The sequence below is a fragment of the Crocodylus porosus genome, unplaced genomic scaffold, assembly GCF_001723895.1.
Source record: "Crocodylus porosus isolate Cpor-Errol unplaced genomic scaffold, CroPor_comp1, whole genome shotgun sequence".
NCBI lineage: Eukaryota > Metazoa > Chordata > Crocodylia > Crocodylidae > Crocodylus > Crocodylus porosus.
Window position 1 is genome coordinate 74,854,682 of NW_017728886.1, and position 12,257 is coordinate 74,866,938.

Genomic DNA, 12,257 nt, shown 5'->3' on the forward strand with positions numbered 1-12,257 from the left:
TGACCTGCTCATGGCTCTATCCTGCACCCTGCCCTGGCTGGGCAGTACCTGTTGGTGCTCCTTCGCTTCAGTGCCCAGGGTGGTTGCCCCACTTGCAGCCCCCCTTGCTATGGCACTGTATGCACTACAAAAGTCCAAGTTAAGACTAAAGCCTCATGTTGGCCTTTTGCATAGAAGTGATTCTGCCCAATCTGACCCTTCTCAAGATCTAAGAGTCAGTTAGTTGCTGGCAACCCAGACAATGCAGTTTTGTAATGTACTTATATTACACACCGCCGGTATACTGACAGCAGAGCGTTGCTGTGTAGAAAACATTGTTTATGAAGCTTAGCTCTTAAGTGCTGACCGTTATGGAACCTGTGCTCTTTTCATCTGTTATCACCTTATACAACTGCTACTGTATTTAAAAGGTTCCTAAGGAGATTAACAAAGCCTGACTGGAATGATTTGCAAAAACAGGACTTCATCTGGTGGTGAGAAGAAGGATCTCAAATATTGAAGTCTGATTCTCTCGGGAACTGCTGCTCTAAATCATCCAAAGGGCAGAAGAAGCTTATGTTTACAGTCCTGTTCTCTGTGCTTGAGTACTTTTCATTACTATTACTAGCCAATCACCCATGAAGCAATACTACTTAGAGACATTTGTTCAAGTCACCTCCTCAATTTATGTCCTGAACTTAAAATCTCACTTACACAAGCAGATCTGTGAGCCAGTGCAGAAACCCATTGTTTTCAGTGGCATTACACATAGGCAGAACATTACATATTGAGCACACTGCTTTCCATAGGCAGACACTTTTACCACCGTGTTCTGTGGTCCCAATCCACCCAGTATGTAAAGGCCAAACAGATACCTACTTCCTTGGAGTCTGGCTCTATTAATAAAGAACAATAATAAGGTAACAAAGTTTAACTAATACCTTGCTCCAGGTTTGGCTACTCATAAGGTTTCTCCTTTGGGCTGCTCAGACAGTACCCAAGATCTTCCCTGCCCTTAGAGCCAGTCTTACAGTGGCAGTGTCATAAGAACTCATACACTGCCATCTGCTTTAAGAAAAGTAAATGTTTTCGCTTGATCTGAGCCTTCAAGAGGCCGAGAATACTACAATTGTATTAAACCCCTGTGCGAGCCAGGTGGCTGATGAATTTGCCCAGGGTTAACAGAGGGCAGAATTATCTGGAATGAGTTAATCATATTGCTGCCACTGGCATCAACTGAAGTCAGCAGTGGCACTGGAGTTACAGTATCTTCTATAAAAAGCTGATCACAATCATTGGAATAAAACATCCTTCCACTTCCATTTTTTAATTTTTTCTTAGTCAACATAACAATGAATTGTTAATAAAACATTAAAACAATAAAAACCAACTCATCCTCACCTCTTTTTGGAAATGTATTTGAGACCAGGTGTCTGCACTAAATTTGTATCCCTGTATAAGCAGGTAATAGATAAAGTTTGCTGAAAAGCAGTAGGATCTAGCATAGGTTTCTTCAAATTTAGGCAGCATATACTGAAGCTAAAATAAAAACAAAAAGATTCATGCCACAAGTAAAAATTAAGACAGAAAAAACTTTAACTAAGCAGAACTTGCAATATGAATACTTAGCACCTGTTTGCAGAGACACCTTTAGAAAAGTATTATTGTAGACATATAGACAATGAGATTTACACTGGACAAAAACTATGCTACTCATTTATTTTATAGTGTAAATAATTATAATAAAATCTGCCTGGAAAAGATTGAAGCTATTAAAGTTATTACATTTTGTCATTTTACAGCTTAGCAATACATTTTAAATGCCAAGCTCTTTAAGATGCGTAGTGTGGCAAAAGATGATCAGATAATGAGAACAGTATAGCTTGGAATGTTAAAAGAAAACACAGAGACTGTTTGTAGTTTCAGATGCATCAATGCAAATCTGAAATAATTTCAAGCAAATCTTTTCAGAGGCGTCAAGTATGTGGAGGCATGAGGGCCCTTCCCCCACTCCACCCCAGGAAGAGGGCTGTCACCTGAAATGTGGAAAACTTTCCACGTGTCCATCATCTTAGCCCTGCTCCTCCCTCTCCCCCCCCAGCAAAAATAAAAGTTAGCACCTATGCCTTGAGTTATTCTGTATCTATGCTGCTATAGCTGAGATCACAATACAGCATGCAGCAGAAAGATAGATTTGACAAGGGGTTCTGAGAAATTACATTGATTGATACAGAAGGCTAGCAGATCAGTTATCTGTATGTATGTCACCTAGGTATTTTTGTCATCATTTCAGCATTGGGTGCTCTATTAAGTAGCAAAGAGTATGCAAATAGTTTTGGTCCAATTTTCCATTTAATGCTGAAATGGGGACTAGTGAAGGCAAAACTGGTTATGAAGACAACAAGATGCCCTCAAGGTACATTAATAATAATAATCAAAATTAATTAATAAGACTTTTAATATCAGAAACAAACTATCAAGCAAGACAAAAGAATGAAGCACTGCAGAGCAATGGGACAGGTGGCATGGCAGAGTGCCACTTTGGTGCTCCTTTATAGCTTTTAACTTTAATAAAATCTCTAACATACGTCTTTCCTTCTGGCATACTCTCTTAGGGGTTCACAAATGAATAATAAATCTATCCTCCAGCATATAAATTCTCCAGGGTTCTAATTCTACTCCCTTCTTAAGGCAATGTAAATGTTACCATTGAATTTAACTATTTATGAGACAATACTGATTTTTGATACTGCCTGGGACAGGCTCCAGTTGGAAACAGTTAGCTTAAAATTATAAGTCTGTCATGTCTGGACACTTCATTTTCTGACTGTTGCATCAACAATTAGTGTATCAGTACATCAAAAAAGCAGCTTCCTGAGAAAGCAGGTTCTGATAGGGTGTGAGTATCTAGAATGATCAGTGGAAGAGAGTGTGGAGAACTAGACCTGATTCTCATACCCAGTAACGTTTCTCCACAGCGCTTACCAGGTTTATGACCCCTTACATTGCCACAGTAGGAAAAAAGAAATTGGTATAAAGAAGATCAGGCTCATTGTTACTTTCAGGTCCCATCTACATGTTACATTTAAGATGTGATTAACCAGTTAATCATACCTTAAGTGGCCACCTGGCCACATGTTCAATCAAGTAATGGCTTTATAGCTTATTCTTTTTATCAAGTTATTCCAGAAAATATTTGTAATAACTTTGTAGCTGCTTTCTATTATTCCATTAATGGAATGTATGGTTAGGGACCCCTGTGGCTGGGAGCCCTATCAGGTGGTCAGAGCTCCCAGCTGCGGGAACCCATGTGCATCCTCAAACCTGGGATCTCCCAGCTGACCCTAGCTCCCAGCTGTGGGAACACATGCCCCCACAGCTGGGAACCCCATCTGCTGACGGGACTCCCAGCCACAGGAATAGCCCTGGTAACCCCACAGCTGTGAGAAAACAATGTGGTGTCCCAGCTACAGGGTACTCTATACCTGGGACATCACATCAACAGCAGTCTCACAGCTGCAGGGGTGCCTAGAGCACCTACAACACTGGAATACTGTGTCAGCTGTGGCCTTGCAGCTGCAGGCATGCCTGGAGCACCCCCAAGGCTGGGGGACTGTGTCAGCCACAGTCTCCCTGCCACAGGAACCCCTGGGGCACCCCCACGGCTTGAAGAGCAGGTCAACTGAAGGGGCTCCCAGTCACAGGAGCTTACTTCTTGCTGGTGCATGGATCATGATCCTGGACTCCCTGTGAGCTTATAATAAGATGTGATGGGTTCTGATTTGTGATCCCACAATCAAGCCTCCTGCAAGGCACATGTAGCATGGCAGGAGGTACAACTGTGTAGATTGCACATCAGATCCCATTATGCCTTTATCTGCACATGTAAAGAGACCCTCTGGTAAAAACAAACCCGTTTTTGTTGTGGCATGAATGACAGCTGTGCAGAAGTCACAAAACATAGCTGAAAATACATTTGGTTTGCCTGACTGCTTGTTTCATTTCAAGCAGAAAATGACCTAAGACCATAGGAAAAGTTTCTTGAACCTAGACCAAAGTTTGGAGAGAATTTGAAACTTCTGAGGAAGGAAAGGCTAACAGTTATCTGCACCATTAAAAAACAAGTTTATTCATCTGAACTAAAATGGTCTACTTCTAAGTGGCACGTCTTCTTAACTTTTCACCCTTTTCAAATGCAGAAAATTCATACTGACCTGGTTCCAGTTCTGTGAACAGAAAAGCCACATGCTTGAATTAAAATCAGTAAGGGAAAACTGTCCAGTTAAATTCAAAGCATTTACTGTATAGTAGAATCCAGAAAAGGCCTATAAATAAAAGCAGATGAAAGGCAAATTACTCTCATGACTCTATATAAAATCAGAGGCAGGGAAGAAATGCTGGAATTAATAAGCAGAGTGGGTATGCACTGCGCTTGCAAACTTACCACAAACTTCCCTTTAACCTTTGGCTGACGGATGCCATTAAATGAACAATCCTCCTTGTCATTGCAAGCAGTGAAGTTAAACAATAAGGACACCACCTCCTGGCAGAAAGCAGTGTCTCCAGTTCCTCTGAAATGTATGAGCCGGTCTGGGTTGTAATTTGCTGGTCTTACAGACTGTGTGCAAAGGCTTCCACACACGTGTTTCATTGTTAAAACAGTTTCATAATTCTGTGGATAACATGGATTATCAATCTGGGACTTGTTTCTTGAATTCTGAGGGAAAACAACAGTAAAGTTTATTTAGCAGAAAAGATTTTAAACTTGACATTAATAATAGTATTTTAATTTAGTACATTTATATCATCCCCATTCTCCTTTTGGCCCTAATAAGACTATCAAGAAAGCAGTTTACTAATTCCACTTCAAACCAAGTACTTTCTCACACAAATCACTCATGCTGTGAGCCAATATTTACAAAGATTTTTACTGCTTAGCAGGATTTTTTTTGTGGAGATCTCTGATGGCTTGAGGCAGATTCTCTAAAATGAATCACCTGCTTGTAACAAAGGTTCCTGTCCTATCTCACCGTTTTCCCCTGTATCTTCTTTCACAAGCCCCATGTTTGTCCAGCACTTAGCATTACAAGGCCTTAACTGAAGTCTCAGATCCTTACCATAAAAGAATATAAAAGGAAAGAGAGAACATGCCCAGAGAGTCATTGGATACAAACAACAAGACAGTACACATGCTTGAATATACCTGCAATAGTGATGCTAAGAGCCTCTTCTCAGCCTCATCTCTCCCATAGCACTGGTAGCTGTGGGTGTATACACTATACTCATAACCATACAGATGCACTTGTAATGTGCTATTGAAAGTCTTCAGGGTGTCGTCTGGGATGAATGATATTTGTGTGGAGGCTCCTCCCAGATCAAGTGCCCCTGTGGTCTCTGCTCCATGAGGATGGCTCCATGTCCTCCAAAGGTTTCTCTAAAAAGCAAAACACAATGTAGTTACAAATATTGCCTGCATTATCCTCTCAAGCTCTTCTACTCAGTTAAATTGTATGCTACATATGCTATACTAAAGAACTCACAGAGGTATCAATAGAAAAGTTTTAGAGTACTATGTTGTTTTCAGAGGGAAATGAAGCTAAAGAATGAAGGAAATGATCTGACACAGCTTGAGCCCAGAGAAAAGTACAGTTCAGTGATAAAACACTGAAATCCCTAAAATGTAATCCTGATTCTGACTCCTTGTATGATCTTAGACAAGTCACTTAATTTCATAGCATCCAAAAAGTGGAGATAATATTTACTTGTCTTTCTGAATGAGTTAGTCTGAAGATTAGCTACTGTTTGTGAGGTGTTAAGTATTTAAAAGCCTCAAATAACCACAGTACAAAGAATAAAGACAGGCCAGAAGTGAATGAGAAGCAGAAGAGAGAGGCAGATCCTCAGTTAAAGACTCCACTGATGTCCATGAGCTCTGGAGCTTTCTACCAGGTGAGGACTGCATTCAAAGGCTTTACATTTTAAAACCAATTTCACAAGGAAGATCTACCTTCTTAGATGGTTTTTAGTTTTCTAGAAGTTATTTGGTTTTCATACATCTCCTAGTAAAATTGCGTTGAAGCTTCATGTCATCATAATGCAGAATACAGTAATACAAATAATAGTGGTGATAAAGCATGCAAAATCCACAAATATTTTCCAATATTGTTATTATTTATGAAGGAAGTTCTTGCTGTGTGCGAGTACATGTTGTGTCGTGTTCAGGAAGAAGAGAGACCAGACATCATACCCCAGCAAATATTTTCATGCAAACTCCTATGGTGAAACCATTACTCTATTGAAACAAGAGCCAAATTCTTCATGTTGCTTTAGTCCTCTGTATTCTGTGTACTAACCTGGTTTCCTAGCATCTTGTGGACCCTTAAAATCCACAACATCTTCCACACAGAATTTGAGATTTTGATCATAACCTCTACAAAATTAGAGACCATATTCAGTTATGCCCCTGCAGTGAAGTTAGTGTTGCTGTGAGAGTGTAAACAAAGGGGAAAAACAATGTTCCAGAGTATATAGTTATGAAATCACTATGTAGTACTTCCACAATGTTCATATACCATCAATTATGTGATTAACTCCTGCAAATGTCTCTGAAGTGAGATGTCACTTTGGATTCAGATCAGTGAGCTATAAATTCACTTTGCAAGCTGTCACAATCTACTAGTAACTGTTCAATAGGGAGAACTAACCATTTTTGGAAGTTGGTTGAATTTCTTTTCAGTCTCACAAGATAACCTAGAATAACCCTCTTGACTATTCTTGGAAGCAGCTACCTCTGATAAATGCAACTGAACAGTGGAGATCTACATTCTGGTAGAGTTAGGCCTGGTCTGCATTCAGATTTTTATAGTATATACTATGCTGGCTAAGGGACCTGGCGTGATTTTCTTTTTTTTACCAAAATATTGGTACAAACTCTGGTGTGGATATAGTCATACTGGTGGCATAATAAATTACAATACATTACCTGCACAAACCATCATTCTTCCTGTATGAAAGCACTTTCCTGTTTAAACTGATGCAGCTGAAGGAATATTTTAAGCATGTTTATAGCATTGTCCATGCTAAGGGATTTCTGTGGCTTTAACTGTACCAGTATTGTTGAAGGGGTGTGTGCAAATAAGGTATTAGATTTATCATTCAGTCAGGAATTCTGTTCTGTACTTGATCATGATATAGAACACATTCCATGAAACATATCCCTTATAAAGTATTTTCAGTATTAGTCAAAGTAAAAACTCTACATTTTTTGTTCTATCTTCATAGCAAAAACTACTGTAATGTACTTTTGTTAGGAATGTAAAGCCAATGGCTTTTTTAACATACAACTCTCCTAAAATGTATGATTTATAAAACAGTACTGTAAGATAAAACATGCAGGTTTTTTCCACACACCTCCACGAAATTGCCCATTAAATAGTTGGCTGTAATCCATCCATACACCCCTTCCTCTTGCCCAGTTATGATTTGTGCACCCCTAAAGTCAAAGGGTTGGGTTGTGAAGTAGCTTTGAATGCTTGCAAGGACTTCATTGGCTGCCGTTTCATTTTGCAACCTAAGCAATTCACAAAACACAACATGCTGAGCATCTGAAAAAGCAATTTCATATTTGTCTGCTAAACTAATGACTAAAAATATGCCCATGATTTCTTACTGAAAAATCAAAGTCCATTTTATCTTGGAGGATCAGCCTGTAATAAGGAAAACCAAGTTAGATGTACAATTACTTTCTGCAAAAGAAGTTGATCTAAAGCAACTTTAGCAGTGTTAAACTGCAGTTATGTCCAAGAGTGGCCATGTGTATCATACAAATATCTGGGTATTTTGCTCTTCATATAAAACTGTTTTTAGTGCACTGAATGTATATGTAAAAGGTGCTGACTTTATAGTTATGGGGATTTTAATCTTTTGTTTACCCACAGAATAAATATAAAAGTCAGCTGGTCCCAGACCAGTAAGCCATATACATAAATAAAGTGTAATACATAGGAAGTTATTTATATCCACTGGTGTGAATCTGGCCTTCTTACCATCAAATATACACATACGCTATTCATTTACTCAGTGGGAGTTGAGAACACATTCTGAGAAGAGAATGATGTCTATGTACTGCTTTTGGTAAAGCAAGCAAATATTTATTTTCAATACAGTGAAGTAACATAGGAAAGGAACAACAGAGCTGGAAAAAGTCAAACCAACAGTTCCGAGTCTTTGGTTTTATTGGCTGAGTTTGGTTTCCTTTTGAGACAGATCAATTCCTGGTAAACAGATGTCTGTCCAACACATATTTGCTTCCTAGTCTTATTTGCTGCATTTCTGTTTACGTACATCAGAGGTTATTATGGGATTTTACTATACCTCAGAAGTCTCATTCCAGCAGTAGCTCCCAGATAGGCAGGGGTATTTTTATGCATATCAGATGGAACTTTCTCCGTGACTTTTTTCATACAGTCATCAATGGGTTTGGCAACTTCTCGAGGGCTAGTCCCATAACTGGATATGCCAGGGCCTAAAAGAAAACAAGTGGCTAATTTAGCTTTACCAGCTATATCTTAACCTAATGAAAGACATTAGAAGAAACAGCTTTTCCCACCCTTTTGAAAATCCAGTTTGAAAAGACGTTTTAACACGAAATGTTTAAGGAAAAAATCTAAAAGAGTAATACAGATATTCATGAACATGCCATGAAATGTTTTGTCAGGAATGTTTCTTTTCAACATAGGAGCTACATCCTCTAAGCTTCTGTCCCTCCAACTGCACACAAAAACAAACTAGCAGAATAGCACTTTGTGTGCCCTGCAGTACAGAAAAGGAAGACGTCTCCTGCACGGAAAACTCACAGATCTTAATTACACATAAGTCCACCCCTCTGTGTCCTAAGTGGTGGAGACTACAGCTAACAAACTGGCATATGTGAAGCTATATTTTGACCTAGCATCCAATGATAGCAAAAATATCAAACTGTAATGTGTAATTTGACCACAGTTTAATCAAAATCAACATGTTCTACTAAGTAGGGACCTAAAACCAGGAGACACTGCTGGTTGATTGTGGGCAAACACTTTCCTTCCCATGTTTCAGTCTCCCCATCTGTAAAATGGACATGCCCATAATTTAAGTAAAGAAATTCATCTGAAAAAGCTTTCTAGTGAGCAACAAGCAGACTTTCCTTTACACAGTTTGGGCACTTAAGTGCCAAGGAGGTTTCATGATCAAACCCAGACTTCAAAGTAGATATGCCAACTCAGGGATTACCTGGAACAAAGGCCTAACCCCACAGCTGTGGTCCTTAGGGACAGTAGGATCAAAGTGAGACTAGAGAGAACAAGTAACCGAGCCTCTTCTATGGCTGGTCCCAGGGCTGGATTATGACATGCTGAGACCCTAAACTATGTCCAGTTTAAGAGGCCCAATATGATAAAAACAATCCACAAAATCCATGAAAATGGATTTTCATGAAATGTTTAAGATGAATTATTGTTATTTCTACACAAATTTATGAACTCAGTATGAATAATAACTGTGGAGCCAAATATATGTATATTATTGTCATATTAGAATAAAAATGTCCAAATTTTTTTTTCTTATTTAGAAACCCCCCCTCATATTGTGAGGACCTAAACTGTGGTTTAAGTAGCTTATGTCTAAATCCAGCACTGGCTGGTCCCCAGGTGTGAGATGTCACCCTACTACAGTATAGACCTGGCTACCTCACGGATATCTTGCCAGACTGATCTCTTCACCATAGCTTTCCTATAACAGGAAGAATGAAAAACAACAAAAGAAACAAAGTAAAGAAAGCTACCCCAGGAACAAAACAAAAAAACAGTCAACCTCCTCCACCAGTGCATGGTGGGTGGGGGAGAATGAGAATTTCCTATGCCTACCATGTATGTGAATCTATGTCTATTTGTCAGGTGCCTCATAGTGGTCATGATCAGTGTGGTATAGACAGACAGAGCAGATCCATCCTATAAATGATTATGAACAAGAAGTTATATACAATAAAGGACTTAGGCACCTAAAGCAGGACATTGGCAGAATTGAGGTGTCCAAGTTTAACAAGTGCAGCTGTTGCCTAACCTTGCAAGTATCTAAGTTTGCTAGATGCGTCCTGGGTTCATAGAATCATAGAAGTAGGGTTGGAAGGGACCTTGTAGATCTTCAAGTCTGACCCCCTGCCTGGGCAGGAGAAAAAACTGGGCTCAAATGATCTCACCTAGGTAGGCATCAAGCCTCCTCTTAAAGACCACCAGGGTAGGAGCCAGCACCACTCCCCTTAGAAGTTGGTTCCAGATCCTAGCCGCCCTGACTGTGAAGTAGTTCTTATGGATGTCTAATCTAAACCTACTCTCCAACAACTTATAGCCGTTATTCCTTATTATGCCAGGTGGCGCTAGGGGAAACAAGGTCTCTTCCAAACCCTTCTGGTCCCCCACTAGTGAGTTTATAGATGGTCACCAGGTCTCCCCTCAGCCTTCTCTTGTGAAGGCTGAACAGGTCCAGGTCCCGCAGTCTTTCATTGTAGGGTCTACCCTGTTGTCCATGGATCATGCGGGTGGCCCTCCTCTGGACCCTCTCAATGTTGTCCACATCCCTCCTGAAGTGGGGCGCACAGAACTGGACACAGTACTCCAGCTGTGGCCTGACCAGTGTTGCACAGAAGGGGAGGATCACCTCCTTGGTCCTACCTGAGATGCACCTGTGGATGCACGACAAGGTGCAGTTTAGCCCTGCCAATCGTGACCTCACATTGTTGGCCCATGTTTATCTTGGAGTCAGTAATGACTCCAAGATCCTTTTCTGCCTCCGTGCTCTCAAGAAGGGCGTTTCCCATCTTATAAGCGTGCTGCTGGTTACTGCTGCCCAAGTGCGGCACCCTGGACTTGTCAGTATTGAAGCACATCCTGTTTTTGCTAGCCCACCCCTGTAACCTATCCAAGTCTTGCTTCAGTCTTTCCCTCCCTACTAGCGAGCTCACCTCGCCCCAAATTTTGGTATCATTAGCGAATTTAAACAGGTTGCTTTTCACCCTGTCGTCCAAATCACTGATAAAGAGATTGAACAGCGTGGCCCCAAGACTAGAGCCCTGGGGGACTCCACTGCCCACTTCTCCCCAGGTCGAATATGACCCATCCACCACCACCCTCTGAGTGCAACCCTTGAGCCAATCTGCAATCCATCTGACTGTGTAGGCATCAATGCCACAGTCACCCAATTTTTTAATGAGGATGGGGTGGGAGACAGTGTCAAAGGCCTTGCTGAAGTCCAGAAAGACTACATCCACGTAGTCCCATGCATTAATTTAAAAAAAAACCCAGAACCTATTTTGAAAGCATTAGAGACACAATTCAGTAATGAAATGTCCTGGAGATCACTGGCTCAGTCAATGCAAGCTGCCAAAGTGCATGGGACTAAAGTTGACTTTGAAGCACTATAGGCAACAGACATTCTGGTTTTGCACGTGGCCACAACTCCCCCAGACGAGACAGTTTTGGAAATAGGTGCCTATGTTCTTTGCTGGTTCTGGCCCTAGATAAGTATTCACATAGATTGGACACTTCTCACAGTACTAATCGGAGAATGTTTCTCACTGAATTGATTCCTCCCACACCACCTGCTCATTTTTGTGAAGCCCTCACTCATGTCTATGCCTAGCTGCTACCCTCATGTAGGAGAGGGAAGAAAGGTAGATGCATGTTGCAGGATTATTGCTCCTCCCTGTCTTCACTTCCTCCCTCACAGTGTCTAGTTTGGCTCCATTTCACACTAGGTATCATAGGAGATTGGCACAGCTTTCATTACTTTGACCATGAGGCACCTTTGAAGAGATTCAGATAATATCATTGTACATGGTCCCCTGGCCCTTCACATTCTGTCATTCTTTTCTTTCCACTTGGGAGAAAAGCCCTAATTAAAACAAACTTTAAAAGTGCTATCTTCAGCCTTTTTAAAGCAGCAGAATTGCTCTGCTGCATTACACATTATACATTTTTTCTCATACCAAAAAGCCTTAGGGCAACATTCTTAATTAGTCAAGACATTAGACGCCAATGTGCATCCATTGATATACAGTCTAGTGTAGGCAGCCTGCCACTTCTGCAACATGTGAAGATATACCACCTGACAAGCCCTGCTGCATGTCTTCTGTGCTCTGTGCACTGTGAAATTCCTCTCTACAATTTTTTTAAACTCCTGGCAGGGTGCATGTATATTACCACTGCGGAGAGAATGGCTGGTAGAAACTGCTTCTCTAAACTTAT

General features: G+C 40.6%; 1 protein-coding gene across 1 annotated transcript in view; it reads right to left on the bottom strand.

Moving 5' to 3' along the window:
* Positions 1–12,257, bottom strand: part of ENTPD3 (ectonucleoside triphosphate diphosphohydrolase 3) — a 30,628-nt gene that overhangs the window by 805 nt on the left and 17,566 nt on the right. The window contains exons 5-10 of the mRNA XM_019536554.1: positions 8,353–8,503; positions 7,390–7,549; positions 5,183–5,413; positions 4,424–4,696; positions 4,194–4,304; positions 1,381–1,518 (exon numbers count right to left, since the gene is read on the bottom strand). Of these exons, the coding sequence (XP_019392099.1) occupies positions 1,381–1,518; positions 4,194–4,304; positions 4,424–4,696; positions 5,183–5,413; positions 7,390–7,549; positions 8,353–8,503 (1,064 nt within the window). The remainder of the gene's footprint in view (positions 1–1,380; positions 1,519–4,193; positions 4,305–4,423; positions 4,697–5,182; positions 5,414–7,389; positions 7,550–8,352; positions 8,504–12,257) is intronic.